General features: G+C 38.9%; 1 protein-coding gene across 5 annotated transcripts in view; it reads right to left on the reverse strand.

Annotated features, from left to right (window-relative positions):
* Positions 1 to 6,936: 6,936 nt before the first annotated feature.
* The window catches only part of ADAMTS20 (ADAM metallopeptidase with thrombospondin type 1 motif 20), a 101,529-nt gene continuing 86,817 nt past the window's right edge, over positions 6,937 to 21,648 (reverse strand). For 4 of the 5 annotated variants that reach the window (XM_065627921.1, XM_065627923.1, XM_065627914.1 and 1 more), the window contains 11 exons: positions 19,639 to 19,806; positions 18,216 to 18,389; positions 15,135 to 15,308; positions 14,370 to 14,570; positions 14,104 to 14,233; positions 13,855 to 13,949; positions 13,664 to 13,758; positions 12,739 to 12,872; positions 11,970 to 12,061; positions 9,227 to 9,331; positions 6,937 to 8,551 (listed from right to left, as the gene is read on the reverse strand). In XM_065627921.1, coding sequence (XP_065483993.1) covers positions 8,462 to 8,551; positions 9,227 to 9,331; positions 11,970 to 12,061; positions 12,739 to 12,872; positions 13,664 to 13,758; positions 13,855 to 13,949; positions 14,104 to 14,233; positions 14,370 to 14,570; positions 15,135 to 15,308; positions 18,216 to 18,389; positions 19,639 to 19,806 — 1,458 coding nt within the window. In that variant the 3' untranslated portion in view covers positions 6,937 to 8,461. Of the gene's footprint in view, positions 8,552 to 9,226; positions 9,332 to 11,969; positions 12,062 to 12,738; positions 12,873 to 13,663; positions 13,779 to 13,854; positions 13,950 to 14,103; positions 14,234 to 14,369; positions 14,571 to 15,134; positions 15,309 to 18,215; positions 18,390 to 19,638; positions 19,807 to 21,648 lie in introns of those variants that run through there. The other variant, XM_065627930.1, reaches the window with a different exon arrangement.

The following is a 21,648-nucleotide window of genomic DNA, read 5'->3' on the forward strand; positions in this document are numbered from 1 at the left end:
GTGCATGAAATTTCTCCTTTCAGAGTAAGTGATTCTTGTGTAGTTCTGCGGAATTTAACTGGCAACATTTCTGATAAGACAGAAATTCTGAATAGCAACTCCTCATTAAAAAAAAAACACCACCACAAAACAAAAACCAAAAAACAAACCACAAGATTTACTGTGTTACACTATTTCTCCTGTATTTCTATTAGTGATAGTGTATTTTGAGAAATAACTGCATGCTTTGTCCTGGACAAAATGTCAGAGGAAGACACATGGCTAGGAACCAACATCCCGAAAACCTCACAGCCTGATGTCTCAAGCATGGGGAAGTGGATCCCCACACTAGATGCATGCCCCAGCACAGAATTACATGCTTATTACTGGGATTTGGTGAAGGGCAAGAAATACACCCTGGTACGGTGACTGGTGGGATCAGACCCAGAAGTCTTTTATTGTACTGAACAGTGTTGTTTTTCTTTTCATAATGTACCACATTACAAAACCAAACAGCAAACAACAAAAACAAAACAACAACAACAAAATCTCCAAACAAACAAAAAAAACCCACAACTTTGCAAAGCTGCTTCTTATGCTTGTGCCAGCTTGTGACTTCTGACATGGAAAATGCCACTGGCTTGATGAGGAGTGTGTATGTAGGGGGTGGGTAGACATTTAAATACACAGCTGTTTGAGTGTGTGTTTCTAGGGCAATAACGTTACCAAGTAAAGCAGAAAGAAAATAATTTGAAGAACTGATTTCTCCAGAAGGAGGTTCTTTTGGTTGGAAAAGTCAGGCTCATCCAAAAGGTATGAAACAATGTTTGTGGTGCAAGGGACAAAACACAGAAAGAGAAAATGACACTGCACAGCACGGAATTGCCTGTGGATATATTTTTTATTAAAATTGTATTATTCTTTCAGCTTCTATATAATTTATTATGGCAGTAACAGTACTGTGCTGAGAACAATGGTGAGGGTTTTGCTTGATTATGGGCTAAGTGAGCTTTTCAGGTAGCCAGAAGCTTGTTTCCATTTTAGAGATAAAGCCTTCCCAGTCCCTCTGCTTAGACAAGGGTGTGAGTTACTGCTGGGAACAGTGCTCCAGAGTTCACTTCCTCTGCTGCTTTGCAAATATTCTGAATGTTGAATTTCATATGAAGCAATGCTGTCGACAGCTGGCCAGGCAAATACATTGCAGGAGGGTGTACTTCCAACCCAAAGAAAATCTCCCTCTCTGCTTGTCTGCATTCACCGTAGATCTACCCCAAAATAATCCCTCAGTAAATATTTGGCAGCATAATATCGAAAATATACCCAGCCACATAAGAGCGAGCAGCAATGAATCTCTAATCCTGGCATTGAAGAAAGGACTCTAGAAGTAAAATAATCTTTATTTACTGTGCACTTGCTATTATAGTACTGCCTTTATGCTAGCACACAGGTTTTGTGTTTTCTCTTTGAGGTAACAACTACAAATTTACTCCTGTTTTTCCCTCCTCTCTCAGAAGTCACAAGCAGGAATTTTAGTTGAGGAACTGGGGACAGTGTTACTTTTCCAGCAAAAGTAACGATAAACCTAAGACAGAAAACAATAATTGCAGAGCAAAGGATTCTTAGCTAAATAACCTTGTAAAGCCTGATGAAAGGGGCCACTGGTGGCAGCTTTCCTCGCTCTGAGTTGCAGACCTACGTACACAAACCCTAGCAGGGCTGCTGTTTTCTTTACTGTGGTGTTAAATAAATGTTTTTACGACAAGCCCTTTCTGCAAGACATTTTAAATACAAATCACTAAAAAGAAACTTTCTGCTCCCTGGTTTACAGGCGCAACTTTCAATTTGTTTTCTGTGCAACCACATTTTTAATTAATCCAGCTTCCAGAGGAACATCAAAAAACTCATGGAGAATGATAAACTGACCCTGAATGTCATTACCATGATCAATGAATGACTGCCAGAGATAACTGAAGTGCAAAAAAGGATTTCATCCCACCAGGCATAAATACATGCTGCTGCTATGAATCACTCTAGCCTTTTGCGCATAGAAAATTCATGAGCTCTCCTTGAATGTTCCTTGCTTCTGCAAATTGGACTGTAAAATAAGACCATACAGTGATTTCAAAAAGAGTCTTTCAGTATTCATAAATGCAGAGTTTTGCTTTCCAAAACAAAATAGTAATGGTGTGCAAGACAGAAATAGCTTGTTTTATTTCAGCTGCTTGGAGAGAGAGTAGTTCTCTACCATTTACAGCGTGGGCTCTCCCTGTTTCATGCTTTGTTTAATTATACAAATGAGATTTGAAAAACATATGTGGACAAGAAAATTGTGTTGCAGCAACAGAGATAAAACACACACACAGATTAAAGAAGGAAACATTTGTTTATTAAAAAGGAAAAGGTTCTGGATGGCAGCACAGAGTCAGACATGAGACAGATGAATGTATGCACAGCTGTTCATGTTTAAAGGCAGAATATAGACATAAATACAGTTAGATCTTTGCTGCTACAGTATTTTTGTACAGTCGATTCAAAGGAGTATCTGTCATAACTGAACACAAAGAGAAATTTATCAGAAACAAAGCACAGATTGCTTCTCTAAAGCCAGGATAAACAAAGCCCAGAAAAGCCTCTCAAGCTACGGTATTGCAAAATAAACTTAATCGTGTAAAACAAAACCACCTTCTACGGATAAGAAGATTACATGTCAGATTCAACTCCAAGTCAGACAGCTTGTTCTTCTCTTTGGATAAAATGGGGGTAATTTTCCTCTGCTATCGTCACAGTTACTGTGCTGTCTGAAGAAAAGCCAGTATTGTGAAGCGGGAATGCACTTTAAAAGCAATACCTTATTTTTAATGTGATCTATTCAGCCTATTTCCAAAGCACACCAGAAAGACGCTGATGAGGCCCCCCACAAAGGTTTTTTTAATGCATAGATATAATGCGACCATCTTGAAAAATCATAAAGGCTCAGGAAAAGATGGCCAAGTACTACAGGAGAGCAAAGCAGGCCTTACAAGACAGACCGTGAACTGGTCCATAGGGTACAAACGCTTCTCCAGGGTTGCATCTCTCTGGCCTGGAGGACATGATGTCATACGTGGATATATGTCATATTGTGGATAGATGATGGTAAAGCAGTGGATGTGGTCTATCTTGATTTCAGTAAAGCATTTGACACAGTCTCCCACAGCATCTTTGCTGCTAAACTGAGGAAGTGTGGACTGGACAATCGGGTAGTGAGGTGGACTGCAAACTGGCTGAAGGAAAGAAGCCGGAGAGTCGTGGTCAACGGGGCAGAGTCTGGTTGGAGGCCTGTATCTAGTGGAGTGCCTCAGGGGTCAGTTCTGGGACCAGTACTATTCAATGTATTCATCAATGACTTGGATGAGGGAATAGAGTGCACTGTCAGCAAGTTTGCTGATGACACCAAACTGGGAGGAGTGGCTGACACACCAGAAGGCTGTGCTGGCATCCAGCGAGACCTGGACAGGCTGGACAGTTGGGCAGGGAAAAATTTAATGAAGTATAACAAGGGCAAGTGTAGAGTCTTGCATCTGGGCAGGAACAACCCCAGGTTCCAGTATAAGTTGGGGAACAACCTGTTAGAGAGCAGTGTAGGGGAAAGGGACCTGGGGGTCCTGGTGGACAGCAGGATGACCATGAGCCAGCACTGTGCCCTTGTGGCCAAGAAGGCCAATGGCATCCTGGGGTGTATTAGAAGGGGGGTGGTTAGGAGGTCGAGAGAGGTTCTCCTTCCCCTCTACTCTGCCCTGGTGAGACCGCATCTGGAATATTGTGTCCAGTTCTGGGCCCCTCAGGTCAAGAAGGACAGGGAACTGCTGGAGAGAGTCCAGCATAGGGCAACAAAGGTGATTAAGGGAGTGGAGCATCTCCCTTATGAGGAAAGGCTGAGGGAGCTGGGTCTGTTTAGCTTGGAGAAGAGGAGACTGAGGGGTGACCTCATTAATGTTTAGAAATATGTAAAGGGTGAATGTCACGAAGATGGAGCCAGGCTCTTCTTGGTGACAACCAATGATAGGACAAGGGGTAATGGGTTCAAACTGGAACACAAGAGGTTCCACTTAACTATGAGAAGAAACTTCTTCACGGTGAGGGTGACAGAACACTGGAACAGGCTGCCCAGGGAGGTTGTGGAGTCTCCTCTGGAGACATTCAAAACCGCCTGGACGCTTTCCTGTGTAACCTCATCTGGGTGTTCCTGCTCCAGCAGGAGGATTGGACTAGATGATCTTTTGAGGTCCCTTCAAATCCCTAACATTCTGTGATTCTGTGATATGGGTTCTGCCATGTCCTACATGCCTCCAGTCCTACTTTTACCTGCATTGAGTGAGATACCATGTAACTGTTCAATATATAAGTATAAAGGCATTCAAGTGTAGCCTTTGGCATTTCATAGTTCAATTTCCACAAAAGTAGAAATATGGAAGTCTACTGTATCATGAAAGTTAATTTTCGGAAAAGGTTCTGATGGGCTTCTTTGGAGGGCAGTTGGAAATTGTTTCAATTTACAAATTAAGCCAACATGGAGTACTATGAAATCTCAACTGGAATGTTCATATTTGATGCTCATTTTAATATTCCTTCCCTATTTAAATATTCAGTTACCATGCTTCAAAGCAATTTTTGTATATAGTTTTCCCTGTTATCTATTTTTTAACTAAGGTTAAAATATTACAGCACATTTCTGTTGCACATCTAATTTAAGTTCAGTTTTGATAGCCACAGAACATCAATTCTCACAAATCTGTTTCTTTATGGAAACAATAAAAACCAACCCCTCACACTCCTCACTAATATTATTGAAAGCCCTGCAAGATACAGAAAGCACTTGCAAGATAGTAATATTTTATTCAGATACTGAATATGTCAGGGATCTCATGTGTTGCCACAATAAAACTGCAAAGACATAAACCCCCTGGTAGATATATGTAATTTTTATTTCAAATAGTGAACAAAACTAAGAATTTATGCTAAACATATTCCAGGTCATAGGACTGGAAGAAAAACCCAAATGCTTTCCTTTCATCTTTTCGAGTATGTCTCAAGTATTATAGCCTTTCAGCTACGTAAGAAATATACATGACTATCCATCAAAAGCCTGCACAGACATATACATGTGCTGAAATCACAGCCGCAACTCTTCCCATGAACGGGGCCTTGGGTGATGGTACAACACTTACATGTGCATCCTGGATCAAATATTCTGCTGCACTCTGTGGGCAGAGATGCACAATAGACCCCATGAGGGTGAATTCAGCTGGGATGGAAATCTGTTCATCGACCCAGAGCCAGGGTTTCCAGCTCCTCTGTGACCTCCCTGGTATCACCTTAGGGGAAATACAGGTAAAAGACATCTAGACGATGTCTTCATCAAGGGATGCCACAGGTACTGACACATGGCACCACACCATTTCCTAGCACGCTGAGTGACATTTGGCTAGATAAATGTGAGAAATAAGGCTTTTTACATCTAGTCAATCTTTGGCATTCGGTGTTCAGATAACTACTCTGTGTGTGTGGGTGCATATACATAAGCAAGTAAGTGTTGTTGTGTCACCTAATACTTGATGCTATTGTTGATGGGATTGAAAATGTCCTAGAAAACATCTAACAGAAACTATTGATACAATCATCTTTAACTATTACCATTCTTTAATTATCATTTTCTTCTGTAAAGAATAGTGACAGGACAGTTCAGTGCTTCATTTCCTAAGCATCAACCAAAGCTGGAGAGCACGGGTGGAACTCACAGTGCTCTCATGGAACAGCCCGCTACCCTGGTACATGTCTCAGGTGCCCGGTGCAATAGAAATCCATAACAACGTCGATTAACGTAGATGGAAACATCATACTGCAAGTACAACCCATGATTCTCATTTCATTGCATGAACTTTCTAACATGTCAGCACCATCACATTTCCAAATTCATCAGAGCTTATCATCAGGCTCATGTTTGCCTTAAATTGCCCTCGGGATGAAAAGTTAGTAAGTTGAAATAAGGTAATTGTTTAAGCCCTTTTTTCTCAAAAAAATCAAAATCCTAACACAAGGAAATCACAAGATGCCAGAACACACAAGTACTTTCTCACTACACCGGAGCTGAAACTCCAAAGCAAGGATAAAAGTAAGAAAAGATGCAAAAAACTACAATACAGTACAGTGCTGTTTTATGCAGAAGTTGACTTTGGGCCACAGGCCTTACTCTAATTATAGAAAATACATTTTTACTCAAAAATCACTACTATTACCAAACAAAACCATACTGTGTTGAATACTGGGTTAAAAATCACATTGGTAGTGGATTTACAGAGTGATTTTGTGGCAGCAGAGCTCAGAGCGCTTCCTTGCCCTTAAGTGGAGTTTCAGGGCTGAAAAAAAAATGGTCTTCCTGGGTATGGAGACGGACTGCAGCTCCCCTTCTGCCAAAGCAGGTGTCAAGGGACCATGGTCTAAATGAATCGATCGATGTTTAGCACAGAGGGGAAGAAGACTATTTCAGATTTCTACATTATTTCATTGAACAATTTACAGGGCAACCTGCCACGAAAGGTAGAGGTGAACATGGGAGGATCACTGGAAAGAGGATGCAGACATGGAGTTTTTACCTCTGAAGCAGGATTTGCTTCCATGGGTGATATCTGTATGACTGTAACCTGCTTGTGCGGCAGTTATTCCAGTATAAGTCTATGTATATTACTGTGAAGAGCTACTAGCAATGTAGTTATTCTGTGCATACAGATTAATTTTTTTTTTGTAATGTTTTGTACTAAGCATTTGATTAAAAAAAGTACATACTCTGATACCATTCACACAAGCATATTTATTATATAAATATTTTATAAATTACAAGATTTTAATTATAAATGTAAACATTTCTAGGAAAATAATACTTTGTATTCTTATTAATGTTTACAACTAATATAAGGCACATAGTGCAAAAATACATTTCTGATGCAGAGATCACAAAATGATTACCTACATGTGTTACCTAAAAAGTAGCTGCTTACATTTCTGTGGTACAGTATTGTTTTTAATTAATACATATTGCTAGTTCATGGATAACTCTTTGTGGGTAATAATGTGATATAGCTGCCATTTGATCTACCGATTTCAGTGGCATGCAAAACAGATATTGGGTTTACAGAACACATATTGTCAGAAAAAGTATGTATAGCTATCTGGTATGTAATGTATGCTATTATGCACGTAGAAAAATTTATTCTGAATACCTGAGAGTTGGCCCTGAAATGCATTATCTTTATATGCATATATTTCTACAGTTGTGGACTATAAAGTAATACAAAACAACAAATCAAAGAGCTCCATCGTTTTTTAAACCTTGTAACTCTTTCATACATTTACTTCTCTTGAATAAATAATTTTAACTAGCAGATGTTAGAAATGTATTTACAACCACTGAAAAATTTAATTGAATCAAAGATGGACACCAAACACACTGTGGGGCTTGATGCTGCCTCTGCACCGAGTTTTTGCTAAGGTTACTGAAAATTAGGCTGAATTGGAATATAAGAGGGACAAACACTACAGGCTTTACTAATATGCCACTGGCCAATATAAGGAGTAAGGTGTATATGGAAAGTGTTTAAGTAAATATATATTCATACAATCACATACAAGATGCTACAGTAAACAAAATACACTGCTTTTACAGTATACTTGAATGACAATCAGGGATTTAAAAATCAGATTTCCAAGCAATTTGTTTTCTTATTTTATTTTCCTGTAACCACAACAAAACTAAGCCTAGATGTTTAATGTGCTATAGAGACTACAGAGGTTAAACCACACTTCACAGGATTACTGCTAGTATTTGAGCACCACAAAGAATATAATGAAAGGGATGGGGAAAAAATGCTTTTACTGACAGAGACACACAGCTCTATAGAAACTATCTGAGGTGTGTTGGTTATACACTCTTCTTCTGTAAATTATTGTCAGATAGTTCCTAAGAGGTTTCAGAAAATTAGAAGCATTTTCATATATTATCTGTCTTCTCTATATAGGGATAAATCCTTTTTATATTTTAGTACAGTTGATCAAGAAAACCAGTAGAGTACCATTTTACTGAATTCTGCATAAAGAATTGCACTGATCAGTTGCAGGTAAAGTATTACAATTATGCGACAATTTACGCTGTTACCCATAGTAGTAACCTCAGTGCAAGTTACTTGCTAATATATACTGTACATTGAATGAATGCCTCTCCATTAAAACCTGAAAGTTTATGATTGTGATTTAGGCACTTAAAAGCCCACAAACAGATAATACATCCCTGAACAAACACTGAAGAAAACAGGAGTTCTTAGTAGTGAGCAGTACAGTAACAAGCATTACAGAGATGAAAGAATTAAAATATATATATATACACAGCACCTACAATTTGCACCTAAAAGGCAGATGTCCCTGCTTTGATGTTCTTACCACATCAGAGTTCTCACTGTATTTGAAGTTGGAGACCAATAATTGTGTTAGGAATACATTTTCCACAAAATCCTCCGCATCTTCCATATATTTTAGTACCATCCTGGGAATTAGACAAAGAGAACAGTCAATCAAGAAAAGCGACTGAAATCACAGTTGTACAAAAATCTCCTTGAGGTTTGCACACAATAGACCCTTTGACAAATTATACTGACAAATACTAAATCAAGAGACAGAATCAAATTAGCAAAATAGGCACAAAGATAATTTATCAGTATCGCCTTGTACCTTCTTTCCTGGCTCACTGTACAATGTTGTCTTAAACTGTGCATGTTTGCAGTTCTCGCTTAACTGGTCTTTTGGTTTGCCATACAAATCAAGTTGGAGGTAAGCAATCTGTAAAGATCCTCTGTAGTAGAGCATCTTTAATAAAATGGGGGTTTTTTTGGTGGTTTTTTTTTTTTTTTAAGTATTATTAAGTATTTTAATAAACCTGATTAATATATGAATAGGCTCTTAAAACTAGTAAGAGGAGGGTAGGCAGGCAGTGTTGATCTGGATTATATTCTATGTGATTAAACATGCTATGAGATATTTAAGAGTAAATTATCAGCCCTAGTTTTCACATTACATCTGGAAGAAGACTTAGAAGGGTCAAATACCTTGTGCACTATTTTTGATTTCCAACTAGCTTTCAGTAGATAGTCATCACTTGCACTCCTGGAGGCATAATACTCCAAGTCGTAAGAGCAAGTAAAGGAAAGAAACATCAACTTACGTGGGATTTGTGTATGTCAGCAGTTGCATAGTTGCCCTGAGTAATCCACCTAACTGTACTGGATAATCTCAGACCTGTACCAGCCAAATTAATGCTGAACTGTCCCTAACAAAAGAAAAAAAAAAAAAAAGGGCAAAATGTAAAATACAGAGCTGATAAACAGAGTTTAAAACACTAAAACACTTTATATCTGCATGTCTGCACATTTCACTTAGGGAATATCTAGACAATAAGTACTCAAAGGTGTGTACTTAACCTGTACTTAACTGTACACTGCATTGTACCCTGATTTTTTTGGTGCTCAGGACATAGAAACACGAACAAGTTATTCTGCAGTAAGCAGCTGATCTGCAGCATCTGTCTGCAGAGTCTGAACACAGAAATAACAGACAATTCAAATTATTTTAGCTTCCTTGCTATATACTAAATTTTAATTTATTAAAAATACAGACTTGCAACATGCAAGAATGAGGCTGGCTTTCTTGAAAGACTTTGTTTTTTAAAGTGCCTGAATTTTTTGGAAGTAATGTGGTTAGGACCTACTGCTATCAGGAAATTACAGACAAATCACTTCCTAGCCATCTAATTCTCAAATTTTTGCAAGCATACTGTTCAAGCATCATTATCTTATAATCTTCCATTTCTTTTTCAGTATACCAAATAACACAATTGAACATGAACATAAGTGGATGTTAAAATATATAAATTTATTGCTAAATGGAATGTTTTGCAATACAAACCGTTCACAACAGTTCATTGATTCTAAAATATTCACCTACACAAATACATACTCTGAAAACTAGTTTTAAAACAGAGTGAGCCCATACGAGAATAAGAAATACATTAGAAGATACAAACTGCACTGCCTTCATAAAGAAACTGGGGTACAGAAACATATTAAATTGCATTCACAGAGAAGTGCAATATGTTGGAAAGAAGTACTAACTCTATAGGGAGCCTAATGGTCAGTTCAGGCAGCACTATAATCACAAAACTCTTCCACATCTCCATATAATTCACTGAAGGCCTGAATTTCTGTATTCAAACCTAGTTAAAATTGCCCAAATCCTGAAAACAAAGCTTTAGCAAATATTACATTTTTATTAGATGTTAGCTTCTGTATTTTATTGCTTAATATCGTCATATCAGATTTATATTTTAGATACATAAAAATATCTGTGTTGGTATATGCCTGCATGTATGTATAAAAATACAGCATTCAGTCTTTATTCTTGTGATTCACTGAAGTTCCTTTATAAAAACTCAGTCTTATATTGTTCAATAGCGCAGATTTGTTTTGAGAGCACTTCTGTGTCAAGTTGCTGTGCTTATAGCAGTCGTACACTCAGAATGAGCTAACATAAGCTCACATGGATAGGGTAGGTTGTTTTTCAAGTGCCCAAAAGGTGGAAGATTTCCATTTAATAAATAAAGCATCTGGAGGAAATTCACGCAAACAGACTGGAATGCTTTCCACAATTAACAGGCCCAAAGTAACTTCATTCACAGTGATACCATTTTGCAAAAATAAATGAGAAGTGCTATGTACAATTATAATGACAGCTTAACAGCTGTCTGATGCCACGCAGCATCCTCAAGGTCAGGAACAGATTTCAAGGACTCAGAGTGCAGTAATGGAGGCCTTTTCACTGTATCTAAATTGTCTCAGCTGCCCTTGAATGTGTCCACCCACACAGCCTGTCTTAAGTTTAAGCTCCTTGGATGGATGGTCAACAGGGATTCACCTCGGTGCAAGTCTGAGCTAGTCTGTCTTAACTCCATAAGCAGTGAAAAGAAATGTGCGCTTCCAGAGGACGGTTGATACCACCCTAAGGTGTCTCACAGAGTAATATTAGCTGAACTGTTTTCTAGAGAATCCCACATCTGCCAGTGGACTCCAAAAGCAGCCTAGATGGACTAGTTCAGACTAGGGCTCTATCTGCATCAGCAAGAAGGACATTGTGATATGAGCAGATCCATAGAGTGAAAATATTGGGCCAGAGAGCTCAATGTCCGTATACAGTATACAGATCAGGGTTTTGTTTTGGACTCACTCTCATCTAGTCCCAGAGACTGAATCCTCATCAGCAGTTGGAGTGCATTAAGGTCCTTCTGGAGCTCATTATTTTCATCCAGAAGGCAACCATTTCATGTCGTTCGAGACTGCTCCATGATGTGAACCATCACACAGTAAAGTGAGACAATTCAGATATTCACTTAAAAAGCACCGTCCAATCCAATCTAACACACTAATGTAGACACGTCAATGACTGCATAAATTTTAAATTATGCTGCTAAATGGGATTGATTTCCTCTGGTAGTCTTCAAAGATATGAAGAGTCAGGAGAGAAACAGACAAAAGATAAGAAAAAATCTGCAGGATTATAGAAAAGGAAAGTCACTGGAGGAGAACAAAGACTGAGAAGGGAATAGGGGAAAAGAAAGGGTACATCACATCCAGGGGGAGGGAGAGCGATATATGAAATACATAGAAAGCTGATTATACATACATGGAGCCTAGAGGGAAAGTGTGGAATAAACAATTTGAGAGAGAAACAGATTAAAAAAAAAAAAAGGCAGAATGGGAGAGAAAGGAGAAAGAAAAACTCCTTATTAATGTAGTCCACAGAGTAGACAGCATAGGATATTGGTTTAGAAACTTACATTTCTAAAGCAGTCACACTGATTTTTTTCTTTTTTCCTCTTACATGCACTTTTCAAGGTCATAAGGAATCATAAATACCTGTGGACATCTAGCAGCACTGTAGCAATCTCCAGCTGTAGCAAATGGAACTGGTCTCCCAAGTATAGTCCGAGCAAAAAGAAAATCTGTGGCTAGAAAAAAGAAAATTACTCAACACTGAAACTGCTACATTAGGAGGTCAGGTGAAAACTGAAATTCTAACTGACCTTTTTTTTTTTTATTTTGCTTGATTGTGGGCTTGTTTGTTTGTTTTTCCTCCCAACTGTTTTAAATAGCCCATTTCAGTTAATGCAACATCAGTCCAACCTACAAGCCCAGTTTCCTTTATGAGAGAGGAGGGGGTTGGGAGACCATGGATGTTCACTTGGGTGCAGCTCCAAGTGGGCTGGTTGTGGGCCACCTTGTCATCTTCAGGCAGAGGCCTGAAAGTGCTGCAAGATTCCCTGTCCATTTAGTATGTCTGACAACTAATTACAGTGTAGGAAGACTTTCCCAAGAAAAATATGCCAGGGGCTAAAAGAAAATGGAATAATGGGAACAATATCTTAGAAACTGAAGCTAGTTCACACATAAAATATGGATCGGTAAGACACATGCCACTTGACCACTTGGAACAAACTAACAAGGGAAGTAGTGTTGGTTTCCCCATTTTTTAAAAAATTTGAAATTCTCACTGAATTCCTAAAGGAATTGCCCCAAAATGGCATAATTGGGTCCATAAGTGGGTCAGAAACGGTAACTCAGTAATCACAACCATGTGCAATTTCAATAGAACACTCACATTGGCTAAAGCTGCCAAAATGCTTACTTTTGATTTGCATGGAGGCTACATCAAATCTTATTTTGCTAAAAACCGTGAAGCCAGCTGCGAGGTAATCATTTTGACAGGCACAGTCTTGCCTTCTGCTTCCATTGAAAGGACATTCATATGGATTCTGCAGCCTAGAGAATAGTTAAGGTTTAGTTTTCCTTTTGACATTTTTCCATAACATAACATTGTAGTAAAAATTAATTGCATTGCATCATGCTGCATAAAAAAATATTAAACAACAGTTAGTGAACAAGAAACTCAGCTGTTAATCTTGGCTCAGTGAAACACTGATTTCTACACCATTTCTACGAAGGTCAACATAGAAAATTTTTATAATAATTTAGTGTAATTAACACAATTTCAGCCCTGAAGTATCCACATTTCTGTCTGTGTGTTCTTATGTCTGGATCTTCAAAACAGAAAACCAAGGAGAAAAAATTCTACTTATTTGTTCTCACAAAAGGTAAGCATTATTTTATCATTTTATTTTGAAGAAAGAGCTGGGCCTCTTTAGTTTGGAGAAGAGGAGACTGAGGGGTGAGCTCATTAATGTTTATAAATATATAAAGGGTGGGTGTCACGAGGATGGAGCCAGGCTCTTCTCGGTGACAACCAATGGTAAGACAAGGGGTAATGGGTTCAAGCTGGAACACAGGAGGTTCCACTTAAATACGAGGAGAAACTTCTTCTCAGTGAGGGTGACAGACACTGGAACAGGCTGCCCGGGGGTTGTGGAGTCTCCTTCTCTGGAGACATTCAAAACCCGCCTGGACGCCTTTCTGTGTAACCTCATCTGGGTGTTCCTGCTCCGGCGGGGAGATTGGACTAGATGATCTTTCGAGGTCCCTTCCAATCCCTAACATGCTGTGCTTCTGTGATTCTGTGAAATGCACTTCATAAAGTTACAAACCCACTTTTGTACCTGAATCCATATACTTCAGAAAAGTTGTCTGCTTCACCTTTTACCAAAGTCAGATATTCTTTGGGATTCTCTGAGTGCATGCCTGAACAATAAATCTGCAAGAGAAAATACAACCCTTCAGCAAAATCTTTATTAGAAAAGTATTATTACATAAAAATATGTGCTCATAAAAGCTCAAATATTGAAAGTACCTTTATCATCCTTCCCTTAACGTTTAGTAGGTATTCACCATCATTTCTAATCCCCTTTTTAATCTGGATATCTTTGCAGGTGGTAAGAATTTCACCTTCAAAATGAATTATTAAATCATATTAATATTTCATGAATAGAGCTTAGCTTTAGGACTTACTTTTGCATGATTGCGCTCCAAATAGATATATAAATTTTGTATAAATAACCTGGAATATTAACTTCAGCTGAAAATTACAGCTGTTACTTACATTCTTCCTCACGGCAGATCTTTCTGGCATCTGGTTTTAAACGTGGCAGGCACAAGTCACTGGATAAGCCGTTTTCAGTCATACATTCTACAGTTCTCTCCTTCACCCCAGCTCCACAAGACACTGAGCACTAGACATGGATAGCCATCCAGAGTTAGTTCAGAAGGTAGCCAATCATTAACAAAATTACATCAGCAAATTAATCTTGGCAATCATTTGTGTTTGAGGCAGCTATGAAAAAAATCAGCTCGCACGCCTATACTCACCTTGGTCCACTTCCCCACTCTCCAGGTAGCTGCTTGTGAACATCCTTCGATATTGCATTTATAAACGTATGGGGATGGCTCTATGGGGCATTCTCGGTACGCTACAGTTTGAAGGCCATGGGCATGTGGATTTTGAACAGAATGGATTCCAACACAGTACGTGATCCTCTGCTGGTAACTAAATCCACAGCTGGTTGAGCACTGAAATAAAATCCCCAACACAGGCATTATTTCTAAGGAACAACCTTTGGGCGGCATTGCAATTACAGAAAAGTCAGCTGTGACCCTCACATTGGCAAAGCCTGTAATTCTATGTGTGTCACATTAGTGTGCAGAAGTGAAGGTCTCCAGTAGTTGTGCATGCAAGAAGGGGGGATGTCCCATGCTGCCCTTTTCTCAGATGTGCAAGGGGAGCAAGGCACTGATCTACCACTTCTCCGAAATCAATTAAAAGATTTTCGTTTACTTCAGTGAGATCAGCTCGCAAGAGAGTTTCCTGGGAAGCAGCAAAGGAATGCTGTGGTGGGGGCAGCTGTCCTCTAGCTGCTGTTCATAGTTCCTAGGGGGCTAACAGAAGACTGATAACACAGTCACTAGAATAAAACATGGCTGATTTGCAGGTTTAATGTGCACAAAGTTTAGGCACTCTCATTCAGATGAAAATACACATTTTTTGCTCTGCAGGCATAATGAACATGTTACAGCAATATAACACTCTTTAAAGCAAAGCTATATAAAAATGCATGAGCAGTATAATCAGTCTACCTGTGACAGTTCTCCTGTCAGCACCACATATTTGGAGGGAGCTATCCCACAGTTTTTGGTTGATGCAGGCTTTGTGGCAGCATCACAGAAGCTTTCATCCACTTGGAGCTGGCTTTCACCCACACACTTAACTTTTCGATATATTTCCTTTCTTCTTCTATATGTTGTCAAGCACTAAGAGTGAGAAAAACAGCTATAGGCTTTGTACTTAAAACTAGCCCTTTACAGAACAAAGTTATTTGCCAACTGCCACACACACCAGTAAAACCCAGACAGCAACAACTTCTATGACATCTGTTATCAGTGTTGGACTGAATTACTCACTGGATCAAAACCCTTTACTTTGTTTTCAAAGTTCAGGTACCTCCAATCAGCTAAGAATACAATTGTGTATAATGACATGACACTAGCTGTGGGGTGAGATTGAGGAGAAAATTAAAATGTCAGGCCAGGGTGACAGGCTGAGCAAAAAAGCTCTTCTGTGTGAAAAGAGAAGAGCCGAAAAAGGATTTCAGTGTAATATGGAAGGAAAAAGTTGGTCAAGAAGAGAAGAGGGAAAAGAAGGGGGAAAAGACAAGGGGGAAAAGACGAGGGGGAAAAGAAGAGGGAAAAGAAGGTGAAAAAGACGAGGGGAAAGACGAGGGGAAAGACGAGGGGAAAGACGAGGGGAAAGACGAGGGGAAAGACGAGGGGAAAGACGAGGGGAAAGACGAGGGGAAAGACGAGGGGAAAGACGAGGGGAAAGACGAGGGGAAAGACGAGGGGAAAGACGAGGGGAAAGAAAAGAAAACTGCCTGTTAATGAAGCCAGTGGCAGCCTTGAGCAGCAGTATCTCTCGAGCCTATGCCTTTGCTCTCTCTGTGTCTCCAGATCTCTCCCATGGCAAGCTGGTGGGATGGAGATTTGTTGCAGTTCTACCAGGACAGGATGAGAACCTTGCTGCCACCAGAATGCAGAAAAGTGGAGGTACAGGCTGAATAATACATGTCATCAGCACATCCCCAGCTATGGGTGCCTCAACTTACCTGCTTGAACTTGCTGTGATAAAGGAAGACTCAAATACACAAACTCCAGTCTCCACAGAGGCAATAATCAAAAACACCACCTAATACAGTCAGACCCAAACCTAACAATATTATTTTGGACCCAACAACAGTCAATTAGAAAACTCATCAAGGTCTGACACATAATAAAGCCTCTTGTTCAAATTTTATTATTATTGACTCAAAGAGGCATTTTGAAGTACTAAAACAAGACACTATAGAGTAAAACAGCTCTGCCAGAGGAAACCTACAACTTTATCAGGTCAGGTCTTGAAAACTTCAAAGGATGGAGGCTGCACAAATTTCCTGTGCAGCCCATTAAACTGCCTGAGTTTTCCTTGTGAAGAAAATGTTTTTCATAACATCCAGTTTGAACCTCTTTGGCTTCACCTTACTCCTGTTGTCTCTTGCCTTCCCATGGTGAGACACTGTGCAGAGCCAGGCTCCCTCCTCTTGGTAACTTGGTTGCTTTGGACTTGTAGAGGGCTTGGAGTGTGGAGACAGTTGGCTGGTTTAACTTGCAGAAACACCTGATCTTTTAATGGCATGGGGCAGCTCAGAATATCAAGCACATAGGGAGTAGCTCAGTCATGAGGTAATGGGGACAGGCAGAAGAATCCTTTTCATTATGCTCTATACATTAGTCTTGTAGATATTCTTTTCTTTAGTATGAAAATGCTTATTTGGTAGAAGAATGCTGGCTGCTGCTCTCAGCCTCCCTGCTGCAAGCTGGAGAAATGCTACATCTGGAAATTTTCCTGTGACACTGTGACTGGTGAGGCAAGGAAATGACACAGGAGCACTAAATGCTGAGACAGCTGGGCAAAATACTGCCAGTTGGGTGGAGGACGTACTGCACCAGGAGCACTTGAACTCGTACCTTAATACTAGATGTACAGGGCTATATATGAAGCTGGTAAGAGAAGGGAATTGAACACAGGAATTTCAAGGAAACAGCAATATCCATGTGGAAGAAGTTATGAACCAGCCAGAAGATGTAGTGAAACACAATGGATTTGTGGTGCAGAGCTCAAATACCCAGCTGGAATATTGCAGGTGTTTGATGGGAAAGGAAACTTCACCTTCATTGTCTGAAAGTGTATATGCTAAAAGCACATTCTGACATACTTCCATTAATTCCTGATTTTAACAGTTTCATGTGGAAAGAGAAAACACGGAAGAAACTTATAGCACCAGCTTTCCCTCAATGTAGCTTAACAGAGGAATATATATGTCCAAACCGAAGGAGTATAACCCAGGTTTTACAGAGCACCAATAAATTATTTATATATTAGCAGTAGTCATTTCTACAGCATTGTGTTCCTGAGACTTTTGAGCCTTCATATTCAAAGTTTCAGAGGGTTTGCCCTAGGAAATTTAATAGTGTAGTTTATTAAGATGCCACAATTGCACAAACTGGGTTTTTGTTTAATCTTACCGTATAAGACAGACCCTTCGGTATACTATTTCAGGTATTATACATAAATTCTGGTTTTCCCTCTCTTTATATATGTTTGTATACATGGAGACAAAAGTTATTATATTTTTAGCATGTAGAAAATAATGATCACACCTTTAAAAGGACAGTTCTTTCCTGAGGGTATCTTTATATTTTCTTAAATATGAAAATGCATATTTGGTAGGAAAATCATAGAATAATTCCAGTTGGAAGACACTCTCAGGATCATCGAGTCCAACCATAACCTAACTCTAGCATTAAACCATGTTCCTAAGAACCTCGTCTAAATGCCTTTTAAACACCTCCAGGGATGGTGACTCCACCACTTCCCTGGGCAGCCCCTGTTCCAGTGCTTTCTGTGAAGAATTTTTTCCTGATATCTAATCTGATCCTTATCTGGCGCAACTTGAGGCTAATTCCTAATGCTGATCTTTATTTTGCCTGTGTTTCCTGGTAAGTCTTCCATATAGATCTCCTTTAAAAAGACAAAAAAAATGTCAAAAAAAAAAAAAAAAAAAGAAAGAAAAAAATCTCATGACTTCACTCAGTTACTTCATACAAGTTGAAAGCTTTACTTACATCTTCCCACTCATCTGCCAGCCACTGGTACTGCACGCAGGCAGGCAGCCAGCAATGCCTCTTGCCAGCGGGCCGGGTACCATGGGGACACATCGCTTCACTCACTTGACCCAGGCCCTTCAGCTGACAGTAGACGTCCCTTTGCTGAATCCCCACTCCACAGGTTACAGAACACTAAAAAGAGATCAAAACCAGCCGTTGCCAGTGTGAAATGAGACGGTCCCCTGAAGGTGGTACAGTTGCCATTATTACATGCTCTTAGTATATTATTTAAAAATATACCTCACGGCTCCTACCATACTAATATTTCATTGCATCGAAAAAAAATAGTATGACAAAAACGTAAAACTGCAATTAAAATCAAAATTTTTAGGAAAAACAGAAAATTAATGCATCTGAGGTACGTAACCAATCTTCCTGCTTATCTTAATTCACAGTAGGAGCAATCGCTATAGGAATATGCAAAGCAAAAGTTTACATTTTTGCAAGATTAAACAGCTTACATTCTGAGTTTAAATAATTCCTTTATTAGATACTGACAGTCTTGACTTGTTTTAAAATAGAAATATTAAAATCAAAGAAAAAAATTTCAGTATTTCAGGTTAGAGAAATCTTGAATACAGTACAGTATTTTGAGGATACTTCTTTCTTTTGCAGATAGTACTAAGAATTTTGAATCCTGAGCAGCTTAAAAAGTTTCAAATCCATCCTGCCATGTGCCTCCTTTCATCCTTCTTGGCCAAATGTATCTCACCACAACAGCAGAGCTTGCTGTGACAGACAGCCCCCTTTCACCCCAGTCAGAAGCCCGATTATAGGTCCCAAAATCTACCGAAAGACTCAAGCCCAAACATAGAGCAGATATTACTCTAACAAGTGTGGCCAAATTATGGAGAGTGGTAACATGTCTTTGTCAATGTGGGGAATTATATTTTGAAAGAGCGAGTGAAATGCAAAATATTGCCACATGCTCAGTTATGCACAATTTCACAAAAAGATGAGAGATTTTTCATAAGATCAAACCAGGGAAAAGGCTCACAAGTCCTTTTCACTGTTCTTCCCCAACAAAACTGGCTTCACTTCAATATTCAGACTATGGCAGCAATTACGGTGGTACTACTGAATTCATTGCTGAGGGTAAGTAAACTATAAAAATTTACAGCTATCTTGAATTTACAAGGTACCCATCCTGTACAAAGTACAGATTACCAAATCGTTTCAGTTTTCACAGATATTTGCTCTTAATTACTTTTAAAAGAAAGAAAAAGAAAACATAATGAACTACTTACTAATTTGTAGATTTACTTGTGATGTGCATACAAAAAAACCTTCCTGACAATTGCTGCCATTGAAGCAGTGTGTCACGAATATGATCTTGTCTTGGACTCTCACAGAGAACATAATTATAGCAGATTTTACATACCTCTTTCCATCTGCTGGCCTTCCAAGCAGGACATCTTCCAGCTCTACATATTTTGTACGTCCGTGGTTTTTTCAAATGTCTGCAGTTTCCTTCCTCTATTTTAGCTTGGAAGCTATTAAAACAATGTACATCACGAAACTTCAAACCTTTTCCACAGGAAACAGAACACTGAAAAGAGAAATGTATTTCATTACTTTATTAAAAATCTCAAACTACAAGAAAACCAAAAGAAGCTGTGGCCTCTGTGATTATAGGAATAAGTTTCTGTATTATGACATAACATTTACTGTACACATTTGAAATTTCTGTGTAAGCTCTTTCATACTGAGCATTACTGATCAGATGTCAAACATCTTGTGTCTTGTTCATTCATTCATGTTGTCATTGACAACCACCTGAGCTCAGCCATCCACACCTGTGCAGGGGACAGCTTGATATAATGATCTCATAAGAAGATGCTCTATCAGCCTTCTGTTTCCGGTACATTCATTGCTATCGTCATGTAAGCATTATGCTTATCATCAGCATTAAAGGAAGAAAAATGGAAAATCGTGGGTATGCGTGTTTCCAGCTATTGGGCTACGAAGTCATGTTTACCCTGGCACCTCCTTTCCATCAGCTTTGTATATCTTGCTGTATGTGACACAGGGGCAAGAGAAGAGGTATAAAGTAGACACTATAGGTTATGGTGCAGTCCCTGGAGGCATGGCCTTGCCCTGCCACCCCGGGATTCTGTTTCCTCCAGAAATTTGCTACTATACATATGACTGGCTCCAGGACATCCCTCCCTCTGGTGTAAAACTAATGGAGCTGCAGATACACTTTGAGAAATCCACCCTAGGAGCACTGGCCATGACTGTAGCACACCTGACAGACCAGTCTCTCCTGGAGAAAGGGCTGTTCCTCCGTTATATTCCTGGACTGCCACAAGACTTTAGTGAGGTTTGAATTTAATCCTTCAAACCAGGGCTGTCCCATTCACCCGCAGAGCAGAGCTGCAGGTCCCAGGGAACTTTTGGTCAGACAAGGACCATCTGAAGCACTTCCACATGAGGTGGCTGCTCAGCTGACTTCTCTTGGATCATGAGCATTCTGAATGTCAGCACTAAAGTATCATTATTATTTTTATGTTTTCACTAATCTTTCTTTTTTATGCCATCCTATGAAGAAGTTTTGATCAATTGAATTAATTCCTTTTCTGTCTGGAAAAAGAACATGCTTAATTTGTTCTAGGATTTCCTCTGTACTTTATTTCACACCTAGACAAAGATTTCTTACACGATCAAGTAAGGAATTAATACTCAAAGAAAAATGTACTTTCCAAGTGGGTGTGAAAAGGAGTTAAATATAAACTTTCTTCCAAAGTACCTAAGATATTTCTCTTCCTTTTATCTTACATTGTCATCTATGTCACTAGAATTACATACAAACTTTATTGAGCACTTTTTTAAAAGTATATTTTCTGTCTTCAGGAAAGGAAGTTCAGATCATTCAGTCTTCAATACCAAGCCTGGCAAACATTTGCCTGAGAACAACACCCGGAGAAAAGTTTTTAAAATATATAACAAGCAACTATATTAAATTAACCTGCTAGGAAAGAAACATTTTTCACAATAACTGTACTTTGTAGAGCAGAATCTCAGCTGACTCACTTGTCTTCAAATACTACCGGAATTCCTATGTGTCCTTAAACATTCATATGTGCCATCTTAAAGGTTTAATTGAAACTGTCAGTATATTTAAAATTAAATATTTGCAGAATAAAGGAATAAATTTATCACAATACAATGAATAGCATGTTTCTCTTAAGCAACTATAATTATATTTGCAAAAAGATAAGAGTACTGATTTAGTCACAACTTGCTTTTTATATGTCTGCTGTACTGTTCCGGCAAAAAGGAGTATTTGTTTCTAAATTAAATCTTGCTCTCAGAAAAATCTTCCAATTTATCATTTTTAAATACTGCTAATGTAGTTTTGCAATTTATGTTTAATTAATTTAGAGACTAC

This window comes from Caloenas nicobarica, chromosome 1 (assembly GCF_036013445.1).
Source record: "Caloenas nicobarica isolate bCalNic1 chromosome 1, bCalNic1.hap1, whole genome shotgun sequence".
Lineage (NCBI taxonomy): Eukaryota > Metazoa > Chordata > Aves > Columbiformes > Columbidae > Caloenas > Caloenas nicobarica.